Source organism: Pseudochaenichthys georgianus, chromosome 6 (genome assembly GCF_902827115.2).
Source record: "Pseudochaenichthys georgianus chromosome 6, fPseGeo1.2, whole genome shotgun sequence".
Classification (NCBI taxonomy): Eukaryota; Metazoa; Chordata; class Actinopteri; order Perciformes; family Channichthyidae; genus Pseudochaenichthys; species Pseudochaenichthys georgianus.
In genome coordinates, this window is record NC_047508.1 from 343,133 (window position 1) to 356,481 (window position 13,349).

The 13,349-nt window shown below is 42.7% G+C and overlaps 1 protein-coding gene across 1 annotated transcript in view; it reads right to left on the reverse strand.

Annotated features, from left to right (window-relative positions):
* cmip (c-Maf inducing protein) overlaps window positions 1-13,349 on the reverse strand; it is a 72,207-nt gene that overhangs the window by 47,839 nt on the left and 11,019 nt on the right. Inside the window, exon 2 of the mRNA XM_071203363.1 lies at window positions 3,462-3,587. Within this exon, the coding sequence (XP_071059464.1) occupies window positions 3,462-3,587 (126 nt within the window). The remainder of the gene's footprint in view (window positions 1-3,461; window positions 3,588-13,349) is intronic.

Sequence of the window (13,349 nt, forward strand, 5' to 3'; positions counted from 1 at the left end):
AGTAACCACTTTGATTTAACTAGGCCAGTAGGTAAGGACTCTCCACTGGATAATAACTGCAGCGATGTCTATGTTTGAGCTGAATGCACGTTTTTTAACCCTAACTGATGCAGTTAGTCACTTCTTTAATGTTTGTTCTTTCTGATGTAACGTCAAGGTTGTAACTGTTTGCAATGAAGTTGTGGGGCGCTGAACTGTTCTTTTGATTCTTTTGATATATGATAGTAATTACTTGTCTTTCAAATTTGAAGGAGGGTGAGCAAGCATCTTGAGGAACTAAATTATCTCCTCCAAAAAATATAGTTTATTTAATAATAACACTAAATATGTGAATCATAACAGTGGTTGACAGCTGATAGGAATAATATGATTGTTAATAGTATAATATTAGTTCAGACAAACATCGATGAGACGGTTAATTAACCCCTGCTGGTCTAAGAGTGAAACAAACTCATTCAGTTATTGTTCAGTTAAAATGCATTAAATGATGTGTGCCACCTTATATATTTATATGTAAGCCTTTACTGATGTGCCACAATAATGTCACCAAATGTTATTGAGTTAAAATATCAATAGTGTGGCTTTCCAAGTTAACATTGATTGATATGACTGCGAGTAAATCAGCATATACTTCTGCCAGGGGATGCCACCCCTGAAATGTTCTTGCCACCCCATGAACATTTTTCTAGATCCGCCCCTGACCCTAATGCAAGCCAACATTAAAATGAGCACATAGTTGTACATTCATGTTCTAAAGGTCTTTGGCTTGAATAGAGTTCAAAAACGAATCTATTTGGAAGATGGACTTTACTACATCTTCACATTTTCAGTTCCAGATAAGATTATGTTTCAATTCATGTTTATTCATTGTGAACATATTCACAATATACTTACTGTACTTTTACACTGTACTTTAGAGTTACTGTACTCTATGCATTTATTTTATGAGTTTAGCACTCATTCCGGCAGCACTCTATTAAATGAAATATGTATGCATAAGCAACAATATGAGTTGAATTTCAGGAGGCCTGAGCCACATGGTTGTCATCCAATCAAACACACCAAACACAGACAGTTGTCAACATGAATAACAACATGTGTTCCTTTCTCAGAGTAGGAGGAAAACAGCAGCAGTGAGTCAGGCAGTAGCCTAGTGTTGTAGCAACATATATAGAGCTATAATATATAATACTTCTGACCGCAGAAAAATGTCACGATGAGGGCATAATGGGCTGAGGTATTTTTGGTCGACGCGCATATTTTCAGTGTTTCCGTTTCCTGTGTAGTATTTATTGGGTTATTCAGATAAGAATGAGAGAATAAAAGGACTAAATGTTCAGTGTGTGTCCTCGCTGCTTGTTTTCGGACACATATTAAGAATCCTTACCGGAGCTTCTGCTGTTTTTGCCGCTGACGGGAGGACCGCTCCGTCCGTGCGGTGCGCTGTCACTCATGCACTTTCTACACGTAACATTTCATTCCTATTACTAAGGTTAATTATGACAGTTCTATTTTATAATTTATGTGAAGCACAACGCACCATGCTGTTATTATAATGTTCATTATCAGCCTTTGAAACAAAAATAAATAAATAATATTAATAATAATTGTATATAATATATACGTGCGACGATTAGTCGACTAATCGCCTGAAGTGACGACGATACAAATCTTTAGTCCAGGGCAGCTCTCGACTCTACACATGAACTTGGCCTTGCAGAAACAAAGCAGCCATTCCTCCATCTATTTACAGTGTGTTTGCACCTTTACTACCTGCCCCATTGTTTGTTAACAGTAAAACAATTGATGCTAGCAGAACAAAGTGTACTGACCTTAAGGCGACACCAGTAAAGCTGCAGTTTGTATGAAGAGGAAGACATGGTGCATGGTGCATGTTGATGAGACGGAACAGTGTGTTCAGTCAAGTAGCTTCCCTACTGTTTTCAATGTGATAGCTGTTAAGAAATTCATTTATATTTCCTGTTATGAAGGAGTTAAATTAAAAGGGATAATATACTTTTGTGATAAACTTACTAAAGACTACCATGTTGTCTGGCCATTCTTGTCTGCTTTAAATACATCTACAACTCTTTATAACAAGCCTCTTTTAAACCCATTTAATCCCACCATTAAAACAAGCTATTTTCTCAATTCATAAACCATTATGATACAACAAAAATATTGCATTTATTATGACTGTGTGAATCCTTAATCCTATAGTGGTGTGTGATTTTTTGAAATGTTTAAGTGATGCAGCGTTAAGAGAGAACCCTCCCACACTGAGCCGTGCTCTGCAGAGGAAACAAAGCGATTCTAACTGCCGTAGCCCAAACCAGCACGGTGACAGATTGCTATTTCAGTGTCCACTCTGAATTGTTTTGAAGTAGAAATGTTATCTCCATGAATCCGTCACTTAACGTCTACAACCTTTAGTTTTTTTCATGTGAAAATATATTTCAAATGTTCTATTCATTTATAGTATTAACTGAAACACTGCACCTGGATTCAAGGTTTTCCATTTGCAGGAACCCTGACTGATTCCAGCGTGTGGATAGGAACCAGATTAGCTTTTCTTCAGAGCACACACTGAGTGTGTCTGGCAGTGGTCCAGCAGCTGGCAGCAGGCATATGCAAACACACTGATGAGGTGAGGATACACTGCTTGACCCCCACCACCCAGAGTTGGATAATTATGTATCACAAGTAGCATTTATGCTAACTGAATGGCTCAGGTAATGTAAAGTTGAGAGCCGTCTCTCAGGTGTTTGAAACCCGTTCCTGAGGCTCAAACATGACAGACACCAAACTAGAGAGCCCAGCACGAGCTCTTTTTACATTATGTTATATTATCACTGCAATATTAGATCTACAGCAGGAGCAAACGCTCACCTCGTGGAGGGAGAACAAGAGCCAGAGCGTCCACAGCGGAGAATAAACCATGGCAACCATGCGCGGGAAGTCTTCTTCGCTGCTTTTGTGGCAGGAGTACAGCGCCACTTACAGGCCTGGCATATGTACTACAGCGTCTCCAGCGCTTTCGAGTGGTCTCGTGTGAACAGACACATTTCTGGTGCCTGTTGCGTGTGGACGGAAGACCTTTTTGATATCGATTTCGGTCCGTTTGCGTTATCGTCCTCGTGTGGCTCAGGCAGCCTTCATTAGATTACCCATATCAAGACAGAAAGCCTTGAAAACCTGAAAGGAAGTTTATTCTGACACTTTTTTCCATTATTTTGGGTAAACTGATACTCAAACACATGGTCCTTATTATTTAACTTCACTTAAAGGAAATATCGATAAAAACCAAGAAATAGCTAAAGGGTCAAATAATAAGTAAGCAAGACTAAGAGAGTTAGGTATGCAGTGCTCGGAGCATCATTCAGCTGCAAGTATGCTAAGCTGCCCCTGGAACCACCAAAACCATCCAGCTCATACATCTTTGGTGAGCATTCAAAAAGTACCTGCAGCAGGACGGTTCCTCCAGGGAAGCTGAGCTGGACACAGTACTTTGGAGCGTTGTCCCATGAAAGGAGCTGCAGGTCTTCTATGGAGCTGTAGGACAACGACGTCTCCATGTAACCAGTGGGCTGCAGAGGAGAGAAAAGGAAACGGACATTAGTCTGCCACTGTCTAACATTGACATCACATGCTGAATATCAAAACAGAGCCGGAAGAGTACAAGGTGTTTGGAAAGACAAAAATAAATATATCACGGGCTACACCTGTCATGGGTTAGCTAAATAAAACCTCCAAATACAGGAGAAAAGCCATCCCTGTTTCAGTGAACCATCATTGAATGAAACACACACACCTTTTATTCATTTCCTTGTTTTCTTACAGCGAGAAAAAACTAATACAACATTGATACGAGAGAGTAACAGCCACACACAAAGAACATTTGAAATGTTGACATGAATGAAGGGTTTTAAGTCAACTGATGTCACATAGCTGTATTATAGGGATGTTAAGATTCACCGATTCACATCGGTGCCCCGGCATAAAGGTTCAAGATGCGAGTGCCCCGGTTGAGAGAGTCGGCTACAGTTTGGGTTGAACTCGCGATGCATCGATTGTAGCGTCTTTGCATCGGTAGAAAAAAACGAATCATTCATATAATATCCTCTCATCCTGTCAGCACTCGGCAGAGACGATCTTTGCTTCGCACTACGGAGGCCGAGAGTCTCAGTTATCAACAAACATGTAAACGATGCCGAGCCGCTTTAAAGTACACAAGTAGTACGAGGAACTTAGCGACGCACATAAAGAGGCGACATGGGGTCTGCGGCTGAAAAGAGAAACCTGAAAGTTAGACATATGAGTTCAATCACTCAGTGAGGTGTTCTGTCAGTGAGAGTGGTGTTTAGTTTACAGCAGCCTGTGACGGCCAATAATAATTTAAATGTCTTCAAGCAGTTATGAAATACCTGTTTGAGAAAGGTTATTTGTATTCTTTATTGTTCCTATAGAAACCACTGCTCACTGCTCACTGGTGGTGGAACAGCATTGTTCCTCATATCATGTATGAGGAACAATGCTTTGTAGAGCTCTTTGGAACAATTTTCCTTTTCTTTTCATTTTCTGCTGAACATGTTGAGCAAACATTTTGTAAACTGAAACACAGCCGAGAGCTCTCTTTCTACTCACAACTACTTTAGCTGCTTTTCCTGTCAAAAACACCATGAGTCTGTCTGTCTGTGTCTGCCAGTCTGTCTGTCTGTGTCTGTCTGCGTCTGTCTGCGTCTGTCTGCGTCTGTCTGTCTGTCTGTCTGCGTCTGTCTGTCTGTCTGTCTGTCTGTCTGCGTCTGTCTGTCTGTCTGCGTCTGTCTGCGCCTGTCTGTGTCTGCCTGTCTGTCTGTGTCTGCCTGTCTGTCTGTCTGCGTCTGTCTGTCTGCGTCTGTCTGCGCCTGTCTGTGTCTGCCTGTCTGTCTGTCTGCGTCTGTCTGTCTGTCTGTCTGTATGTGTCTGTCTGTCTGTCTGCGTCTGTCTGCCTGCCTGTCTGTCTGTCTCTGTCTGTCTGCGTCTGTCTGCGCGTCTGTCTGCGTGTCTGTCTGCGTCTGTCTGTCTGCGCCTGTCTGTCTGTATGTGTCTGTCTGCGTCTGTCTGTCTGCATCTGTCTGCGCCTGTCTGTGTCTGCCTGTCTGTCTGTCTGCGTCTGTCTGTCTGTCTGTCTGCGTCTGTCTGCCTGCCTGTCTGTCTGTCTCTGTCTGTCTGCGTCTGTCTGCGCGTCTGTCTGCGTGTCTGTCTGCGTCTGTCTGTCTGCGCCTGTCTGTCTGTATGTGTCTGTCTGCGTCTGTCTGTCTGCGCCTGTCTGTGTCTGCCTGTCTGTCTGTCTGTCTGTCTGTGTCTGTCTGTCTGTCTGTCTGTCTGTCTGTCTGTCTGTATGTGTCTGTCTGCGTCTGTCTGTCTGCATCTGTCTGCGCCTGTCTGTGTCTGCCTGTCTGTCTGTCTGTATGTGTCGGTCTGTCTGCGTATGTCTGTCTGCGCCTGTCTGTGTCTGTCTGTCTGCATGCCTGTCTGTCTGTGTCTGTCTGCGTCTGTCTGTTTGTCTGCGTCTGTCTGCGCCTGTCTGTGTCTGCCTGTCTGTCTGTCTGTCTTCGTCTGTCTGTCTGTCTGTATGTGTCTGTCTGCGTCTGCCTGTCTGTGTCTGTGCCTGTCTGTGTCTGCCTGTCTGTCTGCCTGCCTGTCTGTCTGTCTGTCTGTCTGCGTCTGTCTGTCTGCGTCTGTCTGTCTGCGTCAATCAATCAATCAATGTTTATTTATATAGCCCAATATCACAAATGTTACATTTGTCTCAGTGGTCTTCACAGTGTGTACAGAATATCAGTATGACAATACGACACCCTCTGTCCTTAGACCCTCACATCGTACAAGGAAAAACTTCCAAAGAAAACCCAGTTTAAAGGGAAAAATGGGAGAAACCTCAGGGAGAGCAACAGAGGAGGGATCCCTCTCCCAGGACGGACAGACGTGCAATAGATGCCGTGTGTAAATTGAAAAGATAATACATTTGCAACATAGGTAGTCCAAATGTTTGGAAATGCATGTGTGTATAATAGGAAGATGAATCCACGAGGATATCCATCCAGGACCTATGATCCAGGACCACAGCCACGACTCAAGATCCAGCGCTCGCGATCCAGGACACAGGACCGCAGGATCATCCATGACTCCGGATCCCAGCGTATATAGACACCAAAAAGAAAGACATTTGGGGAAGCTGGGTTAATCGGAACATGAGTGTACACGGGTATAGACAGAGAGAAGGAAGAAGTAAGATGTCCCCCGACAAACTAAGCCTATATCAGCAAAACTAGGGGCTGAATCTAATCAGCCCTAACTATAAGCTTTATCAAAAAGGAAGGTCTTAAGCGCACTCTTAAAAACGGATAGGGTGTCTGCTGCCCGAACACAAACTGGAAGCTGATTCCACAAATGTGGAGCTTGATAAGAAAAGGCTCTGGCTCCCATTGTACTTTTAAAGATTCTAGGAACAACCAACAACCCTGCATTCTTGGAACGCAATGCCCTAGTAGGACAGTAGGGTATAATGAGTTCTTTAAGGTAAGATGGCGCCTGCCCATTAAGGGCTTTGTAGGCGAGAAGAAGAATTTTAAATTCTATCCTGTGTTCTATAGGGAGCCAGTGTAAGGCAGCCAGAACAGGAGTAATGTGGTCCCTTTTCCTAACTCTGGTTAGTACACGAGCCGCAGCATTTTGAATCAGCTGAAGCGACTTGATTGACTTCTTGGTATTCCCTGATAATAAAGAGTTACAATAATCCAGCCTAGAAGTAACAAATGCATGGACTAGTTTCTCTGCATCGTTTTGAGGCAAGATATGCCTGATTTTTGCAATGTTACGTAGATGGAAGTAGGCGGTCCTTGAAATTGATTTTATGTGGGCGTTAAAGGATAAATCCTGATCAAATATAACACCAAGATTCCTTACAGTCTCACTGGAGGCCAAATTAATGCCATCCATAGTTAGTATGTCTTTAGATAATTTGTTTCGTAGATTCTTCGGGCCAAGTACAATAACTTCAGTTTTGGTCGTGTTTAACATCAAAAAGTTTAAGGTCATCCACGTTTTTAAGTCCTTAAGGCAGTCTTGAATTTTATTTAGATGATTAATTTCATCAGGCTTGATTGATAAATATAGTTGAGTATCATCCGCATAACAATGAAAGTTTACAGAATGATTCCTTATAATATTGCCTAACGGAAGCATATATAATGTGAACAAAATAGGTCCGAGCACTGAGCCCTGTGGCACTCCATGGCTAACTTTGGTTTGCGTGGAAGATTCATCGTTAACACGTACAAACTGAGAGCGTTCAGATAGATAGGACCTAAACCAGCCTAAAGCAGTTCCCTGTATGCCAACTAAGTGCTCTAGTCTTTGCAATAGGATATCATGGTCAATAGTATCAAATGCAGCACTAAGATCGAGCAAAACAAGAATAGAGACAAGTCCCTTGTCTGAGGCTATTAGAATGTCATGTGTGACTTTAACCAGAGCTGTCTCTGTGCTATGATGTGTTCTAAAGCCAGACTGAAAATCTTCAAATAAATCATTGTTTCTTAAGTAATCACACAACTGTTTTGCAACCGCTTTCTCAAGAATTTTTGAGAGGAACGGAAGATTAGAAATAGGTCTATAGTTGGCTAAAACCTCTGGATCGAGGTTGTGCTTTTTAAGAAGCGGTTTTATCACTGCTACTTTGAATGATTGTGGAACATAGCCTGATAATAAAGACATATTCATAATATTTAATAAAGAAGTGCTAATTAATGGAAAAACTTCCTTCAACAGCTTAGTTGGAATTGGGTCTAACATACACGTTGATGGTTTAGAAGAGAGAATCATTGAATGTAATTGTTCAAGGTTAATGGCTGAAAAGCATTCTAGTTTACTATCTAGTGTAATATTAGAACTTACGATTCCGGGAGCTGTTGATAACACTATACTGGTCGAAGGCAAGAGGTCATTAATTTTGTTTCTAAGAGTAACAATTTTATCGTTAAAAAAGCACATAAAATCATTACTACTGAGTGCTATGGGAATAGAAGGCTCAATCGAGCTGTGGCTCTCTGTCAGCCTGGCTACAGTGCTGAAAAGAAATCTTGCATTATTCTTATTCTCATCTATTAATGAAGAGTAGTAGGCTGCTCTCGCTTTACGCAGTGCTTTCTTATATTCATTGAGAGTAATATGCCAAATTAAACGAGATTCTTCAAGTTTAGTGGAACGCCATATCCTTTCAAGTTGTCTAGACTTTTGCTTTATTTTGCGGGTTTCGGCATTATGCCATGGAGCTAATCTATGTTGTTTTATTTTCTTCTTTTTCAAAGGAGCAACAGAATCTAATTTTATTCGCAGCGCATCTATAGCACTATCAACAACATGATCAATTTGGGGTGGTGTACATTTTGTATAAGTTTCCTCCCCTACATGCAGACATGCTATCGAGTTAAGTATTGGTTGAATCTCTTCCTTAAATGTGGCTATAGCACTAACAGATAGGTTTCTGCTGCAAGAGCTTTTGACTAATGCTTTGTAGTCTAGTAACAGTACTTCAAAAGTTACTAAGAAATGGTCGGATAAAGCAGGATTATGCGGTTCGACTAATAGTTGCTCAATTTCAATACCATAAGTCAGAACAAGGTCGAGAGTGTGATTATAACAGTGGGTTGGTTTATTTACACTCTGACAGAAACCAACAGAATCTAATATAGAGTTAAATGCAACAGTAAGGCTATTTTTATCATCGTCAACATGAATATTAAAGTCACCTACGATAATTACTTTGTCTGTTTTAAGAACCAAAGTTGATAAAAACTCAGAGAATTCTGATAAGAATTCTGAATAAGGACCTGGTGCACGATACACTGTAACAAATAAGATTGGCTGCAAAGTTTTCCAGGTCGGATGCGTAAGACTAAAAACGAGGCTTTCAAAGGAGGTATAATTACATTTTGGTTTAGTATTGATAAGTAAACTTGAGTCAAAGATTGCTGCAACTCCACCTCCTCGGCCCGTGCCTCGAGCAATATGAGTGTTGACATGGCTGGGTGGAGTGGCCTCATTTATGCTGACATATTCTTCATGTCTCAACCAAGTTTCAGTGAGACAGCATATATCAATATTATAATCTGATATTAAATCATTTACCAATATTGCTTTAGATGCTAGAGATCTTGTGTTTAAGAGACCACATTTAATCTTCCTGTTTTGTTGCACTGTAGTAGTTGTTACATTTACTTTTATTAGGTTATTATGTATGACACCTCTATTAGGTTTTACCTTAAATTGTCCTTGGGCAGACACACACACACACACACACACACACACACACACACACACAGACACAGACACAGACACAGACACAGACACAGACACAGACACACACACACACACACACACACACACACACACACACACACACACACACACACACACACACACACACACACACACACACACACACACACACACACACACACACACACACACACACACACACACAGACACAGACACAGACACAGACACAGACACACACACACACACACACACACACACACACACACACCGCTAATATTGGGTATTTTATTGGGTTCGGGATTCCTATGGGTGACTGCCTAGGAGAGAGCGCAGAGAAGCGTGTAAGACTGCGACTCTGCCTCCTGGTCTCAACTCCAGTTTGTCATGGATTACGTCCACAAAGCCCTGAAATGTTTGCCGAAATGAGATCTGCACCTTTCAAAGTAGGGTGAATGCCGTCTCTCTTAATCAGACCAGGTTTTCCCCAGAAGGCTGTCCAATTATTTACGAAGCCCACATTGTTTGCTGGGCACCACCAAGACAACCAGCGCTGAAATGATGACATGCGGCTATACATGTCATCATTGATCAGATTGGGGAGGGGACCAGAGAAGATTACGGTGTCCGACATTGTTTTAGCATAACTACACACCGACTCCACATTAAGTTTTGTGCATTCTGATTGGCGTAAACGAACATCATTACCACCGACGTGAATAACAATCCTACTGTATTTACGTTTATCTTTAGCCAGCAGTTTAAGATGCGCCTCAACGTCGCCCGCTCTGGCCCCCGGAGTGCATGTGACTGTGGAGGCTTCGGTCTCTAAATTCACGTGTCTCATAATAGAGCTACCAATAACCAGAGTTGGCTTCTCAGCGGGTGTCTCGCTGAGTGGGGAATATCTGTTAGATACGTGAACGGGTTGGTGGGGACCTGCGGGTTTCGCGTTATGCCCCTTCTGAACAGTCACCCAGCCTCCCTGCTGCTCGGGAGTTGCCGGGGGACGGCTAAGAGGAGCTACATTTTGCCGGTCCGCACATGCTAACATGGGCTTTACTTTAACTGAGTTACTTTCTAAGATGCGGAGCCGGGCTTCTATGGCTATGATTCCCGCCTCCAACCTAACAACTATACTACATTTAACACATGTATCCTTACCAGTAAGGGAGGCCGGGAAGTAACCAAACATGAGACAGGAAGAGCAGGAAATAGCACCAGAAGGTGGGGAAAGAGCCATGGCTAGCTATCAAGCTAAAGTAGCTACCGTTAGCAAACCCGAAAAGAGTGTAGGCAACTGTGGAGTTACAGTCGCTAAGAGAATGAGAGTTGGAGTGCTTAAGCTGTAGTAACGTGTGATTACAACGTCAGGCAGTTGCCGTGATCAAGAGTTTTAAAACGATCGATTAAGTTTAAGTTAATAAGCTATCAGCAACAGAACAGGCACACGGGATACCCGGAGATGAAAACAACAACAACCGGAAGTTGCAACGTGCTCACCGCAATAGGTTCCTCCTTCCGCTCACTCAGGGGGTGTATTCTAAGATTCTCTGTGTCTGTCTGCGCCTGTCTGTCTGTCTGTCTGTCTGTCTGTATGTGTCTGTCTGTCTGCGTCTGTCTGTCTGCGTCTGTCTGTCTGTGTCTGCCTGTCTGTCTGTCTGTCTGTGTCTGCCTGTCTGTCTGTCTGTCTGTGTCTGTATGTCTGCCTGCCTGCCTGTCTGTCTGTCTGCCTGTCTGTCTGTCTGTCTGTATGTGTCTGTCTGCGTCTGTCTGTCTGTATGTGTCTGTCTGCGTCTGTCGGTCTGTCTGTCTGTATGTGTCGGTCTGTCTGCGTCTGTCTGTCTGTGTCTGTCTGTCTCTGTCTGTCTGCGCCTGTCTGTGTCTGCCTGTCTGTCTGTCTGTCTGTCTGTCTGTCTGTCTGTCTGCCTGCCTGTCTGTCTCTCTGTCTGTCTGTCTGCCTGCCTGTGTCTGTCTGTGTCTGCCTGTCTGTCTGTCTGTGTCTGTCTGTGTCTGCCTGTCTGTCTGTCTGTGTCTGTCTGCGTCTGTCTGTGCCTGTCTGTCTGTCTGCGTCTGTCTGTCTGTCTGTCTGTATGTGTCTGTCTGTCTGCGTCTGTCATTCTGTCTGTATGTGTCTGTATGTGTCTGTCTGTCTGCGTCTGTCTGTCTGTCTGTCTGCCTGCCTGCGTCTGTCTGTCTGTCTGTCTGCCTGCCTGCGTCTGTCTGTCTGCCTGCCTGCGTCTGTCTGTCTGTCTGCGTCTGTCTGCCTGTCTGCCTGCCTGTCTGCCTGCCTGCCTGCCTGTCTGCCGTCACTGTTGATGTTGTTTTTAAATAGGCAGAGCAGAATAGAGACAAACAGAAAGGACTTCAATTTTGTGATAATCAGCTGTGGTTACCATGGATACTACATCCTGCACCAGAGCATGCAGTGATTGGCTGCCTCCATATCCCTTCCTCCCTCTCACATCCTCCTTACTCTGTCTTTCGTTCCGTTTACTCCACTTGGTTCTTCTCCTGCCTTTCCTCATTCTGTTCTGCTTGCTTTTTATCGTAGAGGAGGGTTGGAGGAGGCTACAGCACATATCGTCTCTTCTGCTAACTGCTGAGTTACCATAGAAACAAGGGGATTATTGTTTCCAGGGAGAAGAAGACAGGGAACAAAACTAAAACAAAGAAAGAAAAGGTGGAAAGAAAGATAGAAGAAACCATGAATATCAAAATGCTCCAAACATCAGTTATAATCCCTGCGAGCCACAGGCCCTTCTTAATGAGCGTGATCAAAAGACCTTTCTGAAAATGGACTTCATGCAATAATTAAACCCTCAGATGTGTCATGCATTTCTTTATTAAAACACCCCAAGTGTATTCGTTGTTTCCCCAAATATAAAAGAATGTTAGTATTTTAAGTTAATAATAAGTTATTTTTGTGATTAACACAAATAATCTTTTTACTTATCTACCTGCTGAGCTACAGCCACCCAATGTCTCAAACATTGATAAGTAACGTATACAGGAACCCGATTTTAAAAGGAGAAATGTTGATAAGGTAGTAAATAAATTGCAACAAAACCAGAAACACAATAATTATGGCTTTGGAACGAGAATATCCAGATCATGGGAACGCAGCCTCACGTCGAGCCAATGGGAGTGTTACAGTGCAAAATGTAATTAGTATCTCCGTATATAACATTCAACCCAACACAACTATAAATACAATTGTTAATGAGGGGGGCGTGTGGCGCAGTGAACTAGTGCGCTGGTGTCCCGATCAGGGGAGCACAGGTTCAAACCCCACTGCAGTCAGCATGTTGTTGTGTCCCTGAGACACTTCGCCCCAAAGACTAAGTGCTCCTGTGGGGGTTGCCCACAGTATTGAGTATGTAAGTCGCTTTGGATAAAAGCGTCTAACAAGTCATGTGATGTAATGACCTTGCATAAACAGTTATCTGACTGAATATCAGTGTGAGGATGAAGTAAGATGAACTGTAGGTTCACATCATCTAGTTCTAGTTCCCACATGACGCAGCAGGCTGAATATCATGTAACGTCTCCTGTCTTTCCCATCAGCCTCATTCAATGTTTCTTTGACAGTTCTCTCACTAAAGAGATCACTCATCATTTCTTTCTTTTGGATTAGGGTCATTTATGGATCATAAAAAAGCTAAAAGAACCCGAACTCAAGGACTCGGCTAGTTTTATGATCTTTGATCTTCTCTGTCAAATGACTTGTTCCAACTGTTCTGTTGCCAACGGTAACTAGCAGAATGGCTTGTAGTGGAAGAACATTCTGGACTTTGTGTGATTTATGACATCCACTTTATCAGACATAAAATGACTGTTTACAATTGATTGTATGGCACATGTGAAATATTCCAGTCTGGAATGGAAACAACCAATAACACGTTGGGCTTTGAGTTATGAGCTGGACTCTTTCATGGCTGATTACACTGATGATCTTATATAGTTTAAAGAATATTAGTAAATGCACTCTCTATCGCCAAATAGGGTTAAACTCCTTCTGGGAGATGAAA